The 16,556-nt window shown below is 43.6% G+C and overlaps 1 protein-coding gene across 6 annotated transcripts in view; it reads left to right on the top strand.

Moving 5' to 3' along the window:
- Positions 1 to 229: 229 nt before the first annotated feature.
- The window catches only part of LOC115158288 (AP-3 complex subunit delta-1), a 31,256-nt gene continuing 14,929 nt past the window's right edge, over positions 230 to 16,556 (top strand). For 2 of the 6 annotated variants that reach the window (XM_029707057.1, XM_029707054.1), the window contains exons 1-20: positions 231 to 545; positions 3,994 to 4,089; positions 4,351 to 4,431; positions 4,539 to 4,619; positions 4,769 to 4,876; positions 4,960 to 5,089; positions 5,326 to 5,465; positions 5,575 to 5,648; positions 5,777 to 5,826; positions 6,198 to 6,247; positions 6,626 to 6,674; positions 7,928 to 8,073; positions 12,897 to 13,045; positions 13,365 to 13,595; positions 13,744 to 13,978; positions 14,098 to 14,243; positions 14,546 to 14,699; positions 14,912 to 14,983; positions 15,189 to 15,264; positions 15,538 to 15,734. In XM_029707057.1, coding sequence (XP_029562917.1) covers positions 450 to 545; positions 3,994 to 4,089; positions 4,351 to 4,431; positions 4,539 to 4,619; positions 4,769 to 4,876; positions 4,960 to 5,089; positions 5,326 to 5,465; positions 5,575 to 5,648; positions 5,777 to 5,826; positions 6,198 to 6,247; positions 6,626 to 6,674; positions 7,928 to 8,073; positions 12,897 to 13,045; positions 13,365 to 13,595; positions 13,744 to 13,978; positions 14,098 to 14,243; positions 14,546 to 14,699; positions 14,912 to 14,983; positions 15,189 to 15,264; positions 15,538 to 15,734 — 2,361 coding nt within the window. In that variant the 5' untranslated portion in view covers positions 231 to 449. Of the gene's footprint in view, positions 546 to 3,993; positions 4,090 to 4,350; positions 4,432 to 4,538; positions 4,620 to 4,768; positions 4,877 to 4,959; positions 5,090 to 5,325; positions 5,466 to 5,574; positions 5,649 to 5,776; positions 5,827 to 6,197; positions 6,248 to 6,625; positions 6,675 to 7,927; positions 8,074 to 12,896; positions 13,046 to 13,364; positions 13,596 to 13,743; positions 13,979 to 14,097; positions 14,244 to 14,545; positions 14,700 to 14,911; positions 14,984 to 15,188; positions 15,265 to 15,537; positions 15,735 to 16,556 lie in introns of all 6 variants that reach the window. The other 4 variants (XM_029707059.1, XM_029707056.1, XM_029707058.1 and 1 more) reach the window with 3 other exon arrangements.

Raw genomic sequence — 16,556 nt, 5'->3', positions numbered from 1 at the left:
ATGTTCATACAGTCATTAATTCTCATTGGGTTGGCTGTGGCAAAGAAAGATCTACTGTGCACAATTTTGTGGACATGGTGATGAATTGCATTCTGTATAGAGAATACAACTGGAAAATGATCATGCATTAACATTGCAAGCCGCGTACTAGGCATATATCTTTAATTGCATTTGATTATCATAATGAGAATCCCACATATTAATACACACAGTCAGCTGACGTTAGACGCCATTTTGTCAGCCATTTCCTATACGGATCCACTGCCAGTGTCTACACAGTTATAGTACACCCCATCTGGCTTCTCCTTCTCTGCCCGGGATTAGTAAACAATTACGAATCCCGAAAAAACGGTATCCGGGTGGATGAGAGACTGTCTAGCGGGCCGGTTAGCATCCAAAAGACTTCTACCAGGCTTTGTCCCCGAGGACAGAAGCGACAAAAGTCAGCCATGGCATTGAAGATTGTTAAAGGGAGCATCGATCGGATGTTCGATAAAAACCTTCAAGATTTAGTACGTGGAATTAGGAATCACAAGGAAGATGAGGTAAAACGATTAGCTGTGTTTTCGGAAATGTTTGATTACCACTGTCAGTATGTCAATGTTTGTAATACATCTCATTGCTAAATATTCTGGTTAGCCAGCTACAATAGCTCACCTATTTGATAGCCATTCCAATCTTATGCTAGCTGTCTACCTGGTATGCTATCCACATAGTTAAATAACTAAGGAGTCTTGTCATGAAGTTAATCAGGACTGAGTAGGCAACCTAATGTCAACTCTGGTAGCATTAGTTAACTCGGTAACTGTCAATGTGCCATTGCTCGATACTCGTAATTTGGCTAGCAAGCTAACGTTAGCAGTTTTCATCGCCACTTTACATAGCTAGCTACTCATTTAGCAGATGGGTTTTATCGTACTGGTCCTCTGTGGGACTCGAACCCACAACCCTGGCGTTGCAAGCGCTATATTCTACAAACTGAGCCACACGGGACCCTTCAAATATTATGGGTCTTGCACGAGATACTACTGATAACCAGTTGTGGAACGCAACCTTTTTACTGCTCATGGCAACTGCTTTCAAGTGAAGCTAACAAGTGACAACTAAGAGGCTAACTAGCAGTAACGTTAGCTAAGTTTATCCACCTCAGCTGATGTGATCAGGATGATGCGCGTAGTAATTTTCCTTCAGCACTATTTTTCTCTTATTTGCTAACTGACAGTGTATATTCGTCTCCTATTGCATTAATAAAAACAGTGACATGCAAACGAAGTCTAGACGATTTTGTAGGCCTCGCTCTACAGCGTCAGTCAGTGACAACGTTGCATAGGTAGACGAAAGGATGCTTCATCCACAACTCTTTTGACTGAAAAACAGTCATTTTATCCAAACTACTACACTTTCGACACTTCTTTAATTAATTTTGTTTGTACAGTTGTGTGAAATAGGTGAAGTGACACTCCTGAAGAGTCAGACAGCAGATTACCGGATGCTAGGTTTATGCAAATTATAGAATTCATAATCATGCTTTAGTAATATGGCTGTAGACTATACTAGCTATGTATACTGCTTTAGCAACATCAGAGGACATCCAATGTGGTGTGGAAAACATGAATATTAAGTATTGCCATAACAGGGAATAGCCTCATAACGGTTGATTATAGTTCCCTGTGATGTGACAGCTTTTATGGTAGGAAATGCTCCTGTCTTCATGGGTGTCACACCAGTGTTTTCAGGATGATGCTGTGTTCTGCAAATTAGATCATCAAAGAATCAGCATCATCACAGAGGGGGCCAGGGGTTAGGCCTATAGTCTGTCCAATAGAGGGCACTGTTGTTTGAATGAGAGATGGAGGTGAAAGTTGCTCCAGAATGAATTCCTTAGTTTTAAACCGATTTTAAATTTAGGAAATTATGTCACTTAGCAGAGATCATTATGCTCTTAGGCTGGATGTATTGCTACCATTAAAAAAATGATGCCAGTCAGTAGCTTGGACATAGGGAGTCTCTTATTGCAGAACTTTCTTGAGCAGAAGAGTGAGCTGGACCAATGTTGAATTGGGAATGGGATTTAGGCCTAGGTGTAAAATTGTGAGTTGACCTGTTCTATCATTTTAAGTCTTGGTTTATTTTTTATACACGCCTTGATTGCTCGTCTTTTCAGTTCGCTGCAGCTAGCGACTGGAACGAGCTGCAACAAACACTCAAACTGGACAGTTTTATATGCATCTCTTCATTCAAAGACTCAATCATGGACACTCTTACTGACAGTTGTGGCTGCTTTGTGTGATGTATTGTTGTCTCTACCTTGCCCTTTGTGCTGTTGTCTGTGCCCAACAATGTTTGTACCCTGTTTTGGGCTGCTGCCATGTTGTTGCTACCATGCTGTGTTGTCATGTGTTGCTGCCATGCTATGTTGTCTTAGGTTTCTCATTATGTAGTGTTGTCTTTCGTTGTGATTTTGTCCTATATTTTTATTTAATTTGTTTGTATATTTAATCCCAGCCCCTGTCCCCGCAGGGGGCCTTTTTCCTTTTGGTAGGCCGTCATTGTAAATAAGAATTTGTTCTTTAACTGACTTGCCTCGTTAAATAAAGAATGGATAGCAGCTGCTGGATACCCCAGAGCTATGGTGGCCGCTGAAGAATCATTTGCCCAGTCAGTTATCTGGCAAAAGAAAGTAAATGTTTAGTCATGTGCTTTTTCATTGCTTAGCCAGACCGACAAAGCATGATATCTTTGACCACTGTACTCAACCATGATATTTTGATTCAGGTCCTAATGTGGTCCCCTTTGTGTAACTTAGTAAGCATGGTTAAGTTAAGGTGTTGGTTACCCAGCCAACAGTGGACAGCTCACTGAAATATTAATGCCTTGTGTGTGTGTGTTCTCTCCAGACCTGGACTCTATTTGCTTTATGCATGTAGGGATATAATACAGCTACACCTATTATACTTAGTCACTCCCTCATTTAAAAGGGAAGCAAGTCTAAAAAGGTGTTAAGGCACACAAGGCAACTGATATTCAATTGTAGAAGACAATAATATGTAACACTAACAGGGATGTTATGGGCTCCCGAGTGGCGCAGCGGTCTAAGGCACTGCATCTCAGTGCTAGAGGCGTCACTACAGACCCTGGTTTGATTCCAGGCTGTACCACAACCGGCCGTGATTGGAAGTTCCATAGGGCGGCGCACAATTGGCCCAGCATTCGTTAGGGTTTGGCCGGGGTAGGCCGTCATTGTAAATAAGAATTGGTTCTTATCTGACTTGCCTATTTAAATAAAAGTTATATATATTATCCTGTCCCTGGAAGAAGAACAGTGTCTGAGAAGGTCCCTCCACTGTCTCCCTGTACCTCCTGGAGAACCTGCTGTGCTAGCACAATGCAGGCCTTGGCTGTAGAACAGCTATTCCAATTATTTCAATGGGATCTGAATCGGTTGTTGAGTCAGAATGTGATAGGAGAGCACTCTGGTAATTCAGAGCATGGTCCTGTGTGTCCATGCCTGGTTGCAAGTATAATGTACAGAGTGCAAGCCCCCCTCCCTCTTCTCACTGTCTCATGACTGCAGACACATGACCAGCACACTTGTATTATAGAGCTCTCTCTGTGTGTGTTCCAAGGTTCTGTTCCACCAATGTTTTACTCTGCTCTATCAGAAAGTCTAACCAGGCTAAACAGTCTCTGTGTAGCAGATAAATGTAGCATAAAACCTTGAATTAAAGGTTACTCACTACTTATTCTTTAATTCCAAGTTCAGAATAAAACCCATTCAACCGTAGGCTGAAAAGCCTAAAACATTTCTGATCAGAAGCCCTGTTTGATTATCCTTTATTTTATAGATGTATAAAATGAATGACATTTCAAATGCTCTTAAGACTTCTCCCCCTTAGACTATTTGTAAACTGGTTCACGGAGGTCAACCAGGAGAGGAAAGTAAAGTATCATGTGGCGGTTGTCATTGCTCTGTCTGTTCCTCTCTCTTCTCAGGCTAAGTACATCTCCACCTGCATTGATGAGATCAAGCAGGAGCTCAAGCAGGACAACATTGCTGTCAAGGCCAATGCTGTGTGCAAACTCACCTACGTAAGACCACACCCCTCACTAAAACTACCGTCACTGAAATTGCCCTCACAGTGAACAACACAGAGATGCACAAACAGTAATGCGCAACCAAAAACACTAGCTATATATCCTTGGCCTACTATGCATACTTTTTCACTTGATAGCATGTACTTTGAATACCGCCGTACTCAGTAAAAGCTCTTTGATAATGCATTTAGCTCTCACTGTCCACAGGGACAGCATAGTGGATGTTCAATGCCCTCTCCCCTGGTGTGTTAACAGTTACAGATGCTGGGATATGACGTCAGCTGGGCTGCATTCAACATCGTGGAAGTCATGAGCTCCTCCAAATTCACATACAAGGTGAAAAAATGAAATGATGTGCTTTTATAATGTTGGTATTTGAGAATGTTCTACTCAAGATATAATTTGCCTTAGGTCAGAGGTTTAACATGTGCTCTCTCCTCCAGAGAATTGGTTACCTGGCTGCCTCCCAGTGCTTTCATGAGAGCACTGATGTCATCATGCTGACAACCAATCAGATCCGAAAGGTCAGTGTTGCTTTTTTCCCCCTTACTTTTGGCCTGCCAGTCTCTGATTAAAGACCAGCTCTGATACCTGCTATTTCTCCCCTTCTATTTTTCTCTCCTCTTTCGCTTTCTCTCGCCCTCTTTCTTTTTCATCATTTTTTTTCTCTCAGGATCTGAGCAGTCCTAACCAGTACGACACTGGCGTGGCTCTCACTGGCCTCTCCTGCTTCGTGACCCCTGACCTGGCTCGGGACCTGGCCAATGACATCATGACTCTTGTGAGTCACATTCTCAGCTTCAAGTTCTTTCTCCACATTTTTGTCTGTTTCATGCTTCTCTGACCTATCTGTCTGTGCTGCAGATGTCCCACACAAAGCCGTACATCAGGAAAAAGGCAGTCTTGATCATGTACAAGGTGTTCCTGAAGTACCCAGAGTCTCTGCGCCCTGCTTTCCCCAGGCTGAAGGAGAAACTGGAAGACCCTGACCCTGGTGAGATAGACTACCTAGTACCTACCTACTTCTCTGTTGGTTGGGGCCAGACAGATTTTTTTTTTATCACCTTGAATCATAAATTATGCAATAACTAAGGAATTTAGTGTCTTAACTGGTGGAAGCTTTTTCAAATAATTTGAATGCATTTCACCTCATTCGTATCATAATGTCCTTCAGCATGGATGTTGTTGATCTCATCTCAACACTCCCTGTGTGATGCCTCTGTCCTGTAGGGGTCCAGTCAGCGGCTGTTAATGTCATCTGTGAGCTGGCCAGGAGAAACCCTAAGAACTACCTGTCTCTTGCCCCGCTTTTCTTCAAGCTCATGACCTCCTCCACCAACAATTGGGTCCTCATCAAGATCATCAAGCTGGTGAGTGAACAGGGAGCTGTGGGAATGAATGTTTGTCAGTAACAAATTATTGCCAAGTATCACAACATGGAGAGGTGTCGCTCCATTAGTGTGTTTGTGTGTGTTTCAGTTTGGTGCCCTCACACCCCTGGAGCCTCGCTTGGGGAAGAAGCTGATTGAGCCCCTAACAAACCTCATCCACAGGTAAAACACACACACAGAGATCCAACCAATAGGTGTTTTGTTCAATCCCTGTAACAAAATGTCTGATGAAAAGAATGACCTTCTGTCTATCCCTACTCCTTTTCTTACCCCTTCTTCCTCTCTCACAGTACCTCGGCTATGTCACTTCTATATGAATGTGTCAACACTGTAATAGCAGGTCAGTATTCGACTTCTCACGTCTTCTTTTTGTAGGTACATTTTAGTCTGTGTGCCGGGTGTAGGCATCCCTCTTTGTGAAGCTTGTGTATTAACTGAAGATGTGGGCAAGCCCAGTTATTTCTGGCTCATAAACACTCATAATAAAAACACAATATTCTCTGTGCTATGTCTATAATCTTCAGTGTGGGCAGTTGTTTTCTTTGTGCCTGTGCTGTGCCACTGAGGAGGTTGTGTTGACTATGCGGTTTGTTTTATGTGAAGTGAAAAACATCACTGTGCTTTTTAAGATTGCAGCTCGTGGTAAGTTGTTTTTGAAAAGTTTGTAGAGTTGTCACAGCAGGATCTGATTGTCGTTGTCCTCTGTTGCAGTGTTGATTTCCCTGTCCTCTGGGATGCCAAATCACAGTGCTAGTATTCAGGTAAGTTTCAGCCGTCATGCCCACACTTTCTCTTGTAGCTAATGATGTTAACTCTTTCCACTCCAATTTGATGGCGATGCATGTTTAAACCATGAATCTTTTTTAATTCTTTGTTTTTACCATACACAAGTCTTTTTCAAAAGATGAACAACAACAACAGATCAAACAGGCTAGTGCAACTGAATAAAATGTGTGATTTTATAGCTCCTAAGATGTCTAGATACATGTATTTAATGTACAAAGACATCAGCTGGGATATACGGTCACTTTTTCCCCAAAACAGTTGCGGTGCCCAAATTATATTACTAACACTGGACCTGAATTGATTGTAATGGCACTTTCCCTTCCCTTCTCTTCCTCCCTTCTCTCTATCCTTAGCTCTGTGTCCAGAAACTGCGAATCCTGATTGAAGACTCGGACCAGAACTGTGAGCCCTCTGTCAATGCCTGCAGTGTGTCATTCTCTCATTGTCTGTGTGTTTCTGAGTAGCCACCCATCTAGCTTCCAACAACCTAGATCCCAAACTCTGGATAACTCGACATTTTGATCATGGTCCCACACAGGGGGCTGTTTTACATTTCACTGCACATAGTTGCAGTTGTGACTCTATCAAAAGGTAGGGTTTTGTCTTCATTTATACATCTCTACTTCATCAGGCTATTTAGTTTTTAAACGTTCAGTATATTTGATAAGTCATTCATTGGTCTAACAGGTTATGGCTAACAGTAAGTTAAACCATCTACGATCATTATGTTGATGCAGCTGGTGATTCGAGTTATCTGGGCCCCTTAGTAGGTTGTGTGTAGATTAGATATATACGTTGGCAGCTATGTCTTGTTTTTCATTTGAGTTCTCGACTGTTTCGCTAGCTCAACATCAACAGGCTCCAACCCCCCCCCCCGCTCACATTTGACACCACTTTAGTCTCAAACATCAGTGTTTACAGGGCTTCTCCTGACCTGCTCTGATGAAACCAAACCTGTATCTGCACAACAGCACTTCACCTCAAGGTCACATTCACACACATTGATCCATAAACCTGATATGCAGCTATCTGTGCCTGAGATATCAACAGCCCAGATAATAATAGGATGTTATAGTATGCCTGATTCAGCAACAAAAAAAAAATCTTATTAGATTATTGCACAATGGATACATATTCCATAGGACTCAAGTTGGTGGCAAAAAACGAAACGTCCATGTGTATATGTTGTCTCGTGTCTGTGTTCTCCATTGTTTTGTGTTTGTCTTTGTATTTTCCTTTTCTTTGTCTTAATGTATGTGAAAATATCAGGTAGTCAGTCAGACAGCACGTTTTGTATACTATACTGTGTAGACAGTCATATTATAAAAGAGAGGCATTTAGAATAGTGTTAACGGCCTACAGTAATGAGTAATGTAATCAGTGAGGTTTCAGCGGCTGAGAGGGGATAGTGAAGACAGCCAAAGAGACATAGATGTTTCAAGATATTTTGGGTGACCAATAGACCTCTTGTGCTCTAAGACAGGGAGGTAGGCTATAGCCATAAGATAATGTCTACTGCGGAGTGTAAAGGCATGGTGTATGGCTTGTAGTACAGTCTCCATAGTGCACAACCTCTAGTCTAGTGCATAGGGAAGTAGAATAGAAGGCCCAGTGTATAGTGCCCTGGCCACTGAGTGTGTTGTCTTTGTTCATAGTGAAGTACCTGGGCCTGCTGGCCATGTCCAAGATACTGAAGACTCATCCCAAGTCTGTCCAGTCCCACAAGGACCTCATCTTGCAGTGTCTGGATGACAAGGACGAGTCCATCCGCCTGAGGGCTCTAGACCTGCTCTACGGCATGGTGCGGATAAGGGAAAGGGGGATACCTAGTCAGTTGTCCAACTGAATGTATTCAACTGAAATGTGTCTTCCGCATTTAACCCAACCCCTCTGAATCAGAGAGGTGCGGGGGGCCTTAATCGACATCCACGTCTTCGGCGCCCGGGGAACTGCCTTGCTCAAGGGTAGAATGACAGATTTTTACCCTGTCAGCTCGGGGAGTCGATCCAGCAACCTTCCGGTTACTGGCCCAATGCAATAATCACTAGGCTACCTGTCATAGCACATGGTCATTGAAAACACACTTACCCTAACCCCATGTCTTCACCACATCTATACCTAGCCTAGCGGTTAGAGTGATGGGCCAGTAACCGAGAAGGTTGCTGGTTTGAATACCTGAGCTGACAAGTTGAAAAAATCTGTCGGTGCCCTTGAGCAAGGCACTTAACCCTAATTTGCTCCACTTAAGGCTGACCCTGTAAAACAACACATTTCACTGCACCTATCCGGACAATACAACATTTTTCGATCTACTCATGGGGAAATGTCTTTAGCTCAGGAACCTCCCTGATTCTATTGATAGCCTAATGCCTCCAGGGGGGTATACTACATACCTGGTTTGAGGAGGTAACTTTGGACAACTCTTGAGTTCAACTCGGGATAAGCGCTAACATGAAATTGGCTCACCTTTTAGCCAGGTGAATTTATATGGCAACGAATGCTTCAGAACTAACCTGCGCCGGTGAAGGCTAACTTCATTTATCCTGAGTGAAGTCTGAGCTGTGAGTTGAGGACCAGTGAAATCAAATTCTCTTGCAAATGTTGCATCATCATGCCCTTTATTTGAGGAAGAGACCGATTTAAAAAAATAAAATAAAAAAGATAGATATATATATATATCTTTGACATTACATATTTAGTAATGACAGGATGTATTTGAAAGTTAACGCAGAGTAAAACTGACGTTCTAAAATTATTTTATCGATAGGAGTGGGTAAGAAGGTGCTGTGTGCATAAGCACAAAGATGGCATTCACTATATGTAATAAAAGCAAGACAGAACTTCTAAAAGCTTATTTCACATCATAGCCTGCTGAATTTGTAATGGATTTTGTTTCATGTTGATTTGGTCAAAAATGTAAAAGTGGCACTGACTCGCCCATAGATTGATGTTTCAGCATTGTTCCAATGTGTGGAGTTTGGCGTGTGACGTGCACTCGCAGTTTCAAGCCTGCTAGAGTTAGCAGTTCACCAAACCCATTGTTCGGGACGTTTTGAGGTCAAGGTTAAATTAATGACATTTTAAATGCCATTCATATTGTAACGCATTCACAATGTTCCTGGCATTGTCTGGTGTGCCAGGATTATTATGTTGGGCCTCAAGTTTCCACTCTGATGCTGCGTATGTAACCATGTGGGTCATGGGAATTTACCAGTTGTGAAGACGTAAAAACCAATTGGATGCATTCATGTTATTTTAAAACTCGTTGTGAAATTTTGAATGGCTAATGGCCAGCAAGCTGCGTCAACCATAAACTAAAAGTACAGCGATCATGCTTGTCAGTGGTCGAAAAAGTACCCATTTGTCATACTTCAGTAAAAGTACCTTATTAGAAAATGACAAGTGAAAGTCACCCAGTAAAATCCTACTTAAGTAAAAGTATTTGGTTTTAAATATAAAAATAATCATTTCACATTCCTTATATTAAGCAAACCAGATGGCACAATTTTCTAGAATATTTTAATTTACGGATAGCCAGGCGCACACTCCAAATGAAGTGTTTGTGTTTTGTGAGTCTGCCAGATCAGAGGCAGTAGGGATGACCAGGGATGTTCTTGTGTGAATTGGACCATTTTCCTGTCCTGCTAAGCATTCGAAATATAACGAGTAATTTTGGGTGTCAGGGAGTAAAAAGGACATTTTCTTTAGGAATGTATTGGAGTAAAAGTTGTCAAATGTAAATAGTGAAGTACAGTTACCCCAAAAACTACTGAAGTACTTTATACCACTTATGTTTCTAATCAAATTATGAAGTTAGCTTTTAAAAAATGTTTTGTTGCATTTTTAACTGGCCCAAAATTATGTTATACAGGCCATTTCCTTAGCAGGTAATGTCAGAGGTCACCATGTGGGAGAAGTAGGTGCTCAGGATGATGGATGAATTTCCCACTAGTAATTGCCAGTTGGAGGGCCGTTCAAGTGGATTTTTCCTTGTTGTTTTATGTGGTAAATGTCCACTTCCATCTTGCTTATGAGCGCACCAGGGCATTGCCTTCTTCAGTGCCAGATGTGCGCTTGTGATTCTCATAAAGGGGGAGTATCTGCAGCACAGTACATCGCCCACTCCGGGTTAATGTGATGGGTGGTCACTGTTAAGTAAGTGCAATACAGGGTGCATTGGCCACTTAATTGAAAACTTCAAGTTTGGCTTGCTTATATAGAGCGAGTACTACCTGTTTGCTGAAGTAGGTGCAAAAGGGAAGTTCGTAATGTGGCTCGAGCATTTTACACGAGGTGCTTGAAACCCCCTATTCTCAATCACTGAGAAGGGGTGCATATCCAACTGTAAAAAATCTAAACATCGCCTACCTAGCGCGCTTGTAATTTCTTTAGCCTGGTCAGAATCACCTGCCAAGTTCAGGTTTAATGCAGAGGGGCGACGATGTTTCTTTGAGTTTCTCTTGCTCCGGTATACTGGGGTGATGTCGGTATAAATGTGTCAAAATACAGTGCGTTTGGGATGTATTCAGACCCCTTGACTTTTTCCACATTTTGTTATGTTACAGCCTTATTCTAAAATTTATTAAATCCTTCCCCCCCTGAATCTGCACACAATACCCCATAATGACAAAACAAAACCAGGATTTTAGAAATGTGCACATTTTATAAAAAATAAACTGAAATATCACATTTACGTAAGTATTCAGATCCTTTACTCAGTACTTTGTTGAAGCACCTTTGGCAGCGATTAAAGCATAGTCTTCTTGGGTATGATGCTACAAGATTGGCACACCTGTATTTGGGAAGTTTCTCCCATTCTTCTCTGCAGATCCTCTCAAGCTGTGTCAGGTTGGGTGGGGAGTGTCACTGTACAGCCATTTTCAGGTGTCCAGAGATGTTCAAGTCCGGGCTCTGGCTGGGCCACTCAAGGACGTTCAGAGACTTGTCCCGAAGCCACTCCTGCGTTGTCTTGGCTGTGTGCTTTGGGTCATTGTCCTGTTGGAAGGTGAACCTTCACCCCAGTCTGAGGTCCTGAGCCCTCTGGAGCAGGTTTTCATCAAGGATCTCTCTGTACTTTGCTCTGTTCATCTTTCCCTTGACCCTGACTAGACTCCCAGTCCCTGCCACTGAAAAACATCTCCACAGCATGATGCTGACACCAACTTGCTTCTCCGTAGGGATGGTGCCAGGTTTCCTCCAGACATGACGCTTGGCATTCATGCCAAAGAGTTAAATCTTGGTTTCATCAGACCAGAGAATCTTATTTCTCTGAGAGTCCATTGTGTCTTTTGGCCAACTCCAAGCGGGCTGTAATGTGCCTTTTACTGAGGAGTGGCTTCTGTCTGGCCACTCTACCTTAAAGGCCTGATTGGTAGAGGGCTGCAGAGATGGTTGTCCTTCTGGAAGTTTCTCCCATCTCCACAGAGGAGCTCTGTCAGTGACCATCGGGCTCTTCGTCACCTCCCTGACCAAGACCCTTCTCCCCGATTGTTTAGTTTGGCCGGGTAGCCAGCTCTAGGAAGAGTCTTGGTGGTTCCAAACTTCTTCCATTTAAGAATGATGAAGGCCACTGTTTTCTTGGGGACCTTCAATGCTGCAGACATTTTTTTGGTACCCTTCCTGTCTCTGAGCTCTATGGACAATTCCTTGAACTTCATGGCTTGGTTTTTTTCTCTGACATGCACTTGCCAACTGTGGAACCTTATACAGACAGGTGTGGGCCTTTCCAAATCATGTCCAATCAATTGAATGTACCAGAGGTGGACTCCTATCAAGTTGTAGAAACATCTCAAGGATGATCAATGGAAACAGGATGCACCTGAGCTCAATTTTGAGTCTCATAGCTAAGGTCTGAATACTTATGTAAATAAGGTATTTCTGTTTTTTATAAAACCTGTGTTCACTTTGTCATTATGGGTTATTGTGTGTAGATGAGGATTTAGAATAAGGCTGTAACTTAACAATGTGGGAAAAGTAAAGGTGTCTGAATTCTTTCAGAATGCGCTATATTTGAGGTGTCTGCAGACTGCTGCATAGGCTATTCTCGTTGAGCGTGGAGACATAATGGTAACGTTACAACTCTGTCCATCGCCGTTGTAATCTAATGTTCCCAAACTGGAGATTTAAACGATGATTGAGGATCCTCGAAATCTGGTTTATCGACTCCCTACAGTCGCCATAGTACAGAACTCGTTTCTGGCTGCACCTCACAAAAGGACAATTTCAAATGCGCCAATTTTAAGATTTTAATTATGATTACAACGTACTCATAGGCTCTAGTTGTTTTAAGAGAATATCCTGAAATGTTTTTTCAGATTTAGTTGAGGCATAGGCCTACAACGCAGTAGGCATAACCTATAGGCCTAGTGTTTATATATTTATTTTTTTCGGATTCACATTCCGGACTGAATTGAAGTCCCTAGTACGAATGTGAACCGTTACACCCTTAGTTAAGGGCAGGCGGACGAGCAATATCCACCATTGTAGTACGGATGAACCCTGAGCTGGAATGTGAAGCTAGCTAATTTCAGAATCGCCTGGGTACATGTAGCTACGTACTGGTCACAGTACAGTTTCTGATTGCCCCATGCCTCTGTTTCTCATTGACTATTTGTGTCCTCCCAGGTGTCCAAGAAGAACTTGATGGAGATAGTGAAGAAACTGATGTTGCACGTCGACAAGGCTGAGGGAACCACTTACCGAGATGAGCTGCTCACCAAGATCATCGACATCTGCAGCCAGAGCAACTACCAGTACATCACCAACTTTGAATGGTCAGTACAACTTTCTGGAGGGGCCTATAATTTTCTCTGGTTCTTTACACACTTTTAAACTCATACTTTCTGTGATTATGAGTCTCTGTCTCAGGTAGCGTTGAAAGACTCAGTCAACGCTTTGCAGTAATGTATCCTGCTGTATTGTACTCTATATGCTGATCGGCTCTTACCTATATGTATTTTTAAGTTATTTGTAAATGGTTCACAAAAGGTTTTTGTCTTCTTCTTTTGGATTACCTGCCATTTAGGTGAGTGGAAGGTAGGCCCCTCTCTCTGAAGTACATCAGTCTGACTCTGTCTTGTGTCCGTCTCTCAGGTACATCAGTATCCTGGTGGAGCTGACCCGTCTGGAGGGCACCCGGCATGGCCACCTCATTGCCTCCCAGATGCTGGATGTGGCCATTCGGGTCAAGGCCATCCGAGCCTTCGCTGTGGCCCAGATGGCTACTCTACTGGACAACGCCCACCTGCTTACCGGCAACACACAGCGCAACGGCATCTGTGAGGTTCTCTATGCCGCCGCCTGGATCTGTGGAGAGTTCTCAGAGTATGTATTCATATCTATTCCTCTTCTGCAAGAGTACACACACGCTTTCTAGCGAGACTGTTTTCCACTAACTAGCTAATATCAGGCCAGTTCAGCCCTATATCATTGGCTTATCCCTCATCCAGTACCATCCTCCATCTTCCCCCAGACACCTGGAGGAACCCATGGCAACACTGGAGGCCATGCTGCGGCCCAAGGTGGCCACCCTGCCGGGCCACATCCAGGCCGTGTACGTGCAGAACGCTGCCAAGCTGTTTGCCACTGTGTTGCGCGGCCAGGAGGGGGCGCCAGCGGACAGCACGGTGGCCCAGGAGACCAGCCAGCTGCTCATTGACAGGCTGCCTCTGTTTGTCCAGAGTTCCAACCTGGAGGTGCAGGAGCGGGTGAGTCACACATCTAACCTCACTTAACCTCTGGGGGCTATTGGCCATTTGAAAGGCGAATACCTTTTTCACTATGCATCTCTCTCTTTGCCCCCCTCTCATTCCTCTCCCCTCCCCAGGCGTCATGCATCTTGCAACTGGTGAAGTATATCCAGAAGCTGCAGCAGAAGGACGTGGAGGTGGCTGAGGAAGTGACTGCTCTGTTTGCTGGGGAGCTCAACCCTGTGGCCCCCAAGGCACAGAAGAAAGTACCTGTTCCTGAAGGGTCAGTCTGCCTGCTGCTCTCTTACTCACAATGCTGTTAAATGAAGCTTATAGTGATGCACAACATAATACATATATTTTTTATAGTACTACTTTATGCAGCCCATTACACAATTTTAGATATTGCAAAGTAGCTTTGTTTTTTAGTCTGTCTTGCAGACTATTGAATGTCAGTCTGACTGAGTTGTATATAAAGTGTATACACAACATCAACAGAGACTTGGTGATTCCATTTAAGCACTAAACACATCCCTATTGGACAGTACAGCTGGTGAGAATGTGTTATCTTGGTTTTATCCCCAGTCTGGACCTGGATGTGTGGATCAACGAGCCTCCGTCTGGGAGTGAGTCTGAAGATGAGGGCAGGAAGTCCAAGGGCAAGGCTGTGTTTGCCAAGGAGGAGTCCAGACACACCAAGCCACGCTACACTGAGGTAGACGAGAAGGAACTGGCCAAGGTAAGATGGCAGTGTATAAGACAATCACTGCTGTAGACCTAGTGATATACAAGCTCCTCAGTTCTTTCGTCAGTTGATCTGGTGTTAAATGTTTGCTGACCCTAAAACAATCAGACACCGAAGAGGTACACTGGTACACACCACTCAACCATAATATAAACACAATAGAGTTTTCATATGACTGACTTTATGCTGTTTCTCCCTCCCTCCAGAGGAGAGAAGTAAGGAAGGCAGAGCAGGCCAACAACCCATTCTACATCAAGGCCTCCCCCTCCTCTCAGAAGGTACGCAGAGCATCATTACCCAATTGGCAGCTAGTCTTGTGTGTTATCCTGACTCTTGCAGAAATGTAATTAATTACACTTTTCAAACCACTCCCATCTAAATATGATCATTTTAATGGACTAGGAGCCTTTATGTTATATGTTGTTCACATTCGTGTGTTATAGTTCCTGTCTGTAAGACTTGTTTCTGTGTGTGTGTGCGCAGGTGTACCAGGATGGTGTTGGTGTGGAGCACATTCCAGTGGTGCAGATTGACCTCAGTGTGCCTCTTAAGGTCCCAGGTCAGTCGCCTCTGGCCACTAGATTATTAACTACTGATTTCAATGTACAGTGTATCAGTGAGTGGTTTGCACACAGCACTCTGTATCCAAACCTAACCCATCTCCCTCTTTCTCTCTTTGCCTCTGTGTCATACCTTAACCCCTCTACTGTACCTCTCACTCTCATCTCTCTCTGTCGTAATTTAACCCCTCTACTGTACTTCTCTCTGTAACATAACTTAACCCCTCTTTCTCCTTCCTTCGCTCTTTCTTTCTCCCTCCCGTTTGGTTTAGGGATGCCAATGTCAGATCAGTATGTGAAGCTGGAAGAGGAGCGTCGGGAGAAAAACAAGGCAAAGAAGAAGAAGGACAAGAAGAAGAGGGAGAAGGGCGAGAAGGGCCGCCGGAGGAGGGGGGACTCTGGCCCAGAGAGCGAGGAGGACATCACCCCCGCACACATGGTGGACATCGTCACTGAGGAGATGCCAGAGGTAGGGGTTTACACATGGTGGACATCGTCACTGAGGAGATGCCAGAGGTAGGGGTTTACACATGGTGGACATCGTCACTGAGGAGATGCCAGAGGTAGGGGTTTACACATTGTGTTCAGAGTAGAGGTCTTCACAGATCCAAAAGTTGACCTGTTCTGAAATGGACATGGGACTTTCCCACCCGGACTCGAAATGCATAAATATTTTTTTGACATTTACATTTTTTTTTTTTTAATATAGAGACCAGTTCCGTATAGATCTGGCCAGATCCAGACCTGGTCCGATCTGAGTGATGGAAGCAGCTTAAAATGTACTCTTTTTTTAAAGTGACGATCAACCAGAGCTGATAAAGCGCGAGAGGAAGAAGGTGCCGCTCTAGCAGGCGGGGGAGTGAGCGAGTGACGCAGGGAGGGAGAGACTAGAGACAGAAACCAACAAGCTGACTCACTATAGTAGACTAATAGCTGTCATAGCTAGGTTATTTATCATCAAATATAATTACAGTACCTGTCTTGACAGCATCAACCCGGGAGAAGCTAGTTATGCTAACTAACGTTAGCTAGCTAGGCTAACTGAGGCTGCAGTGCATGCATTTTCTCATTTTACAGTTACAAACAACAACAACTCCATTCAGAATATTAAGCATCAGCCTACCTGTTGGTTCTTGGTTGTTGTAGCCGATCCTTCTCCTTTTAATTCTATCTTCCATTGATTTGTTATCGTCTGACTTTTTCCACACGGAGGCTCTGACTGTAGCCTATTGCTGCTTTGACTTATGATTGGCCAACAACAACAAGCTACACGCGCCACACTCCACTCTCA

The sequence above is a fragment of the Salmo trutta genome, chromosome 22, assembly GCF_901001165.1.
Source record: "Salmo trutta chromosome 22, fSalTru1.1, whole genome shotgun sequence".
NCBI lineage: Eukaryota > Metazoa > Chordata > Actinopteri > Salmoniformes > Salmonidae > Salmo > Salmo trutta.
Note: the sequence above shows the minus strand (reverse complement) of the source record. Positions and strands in the feature narration are given on the sequence as shown.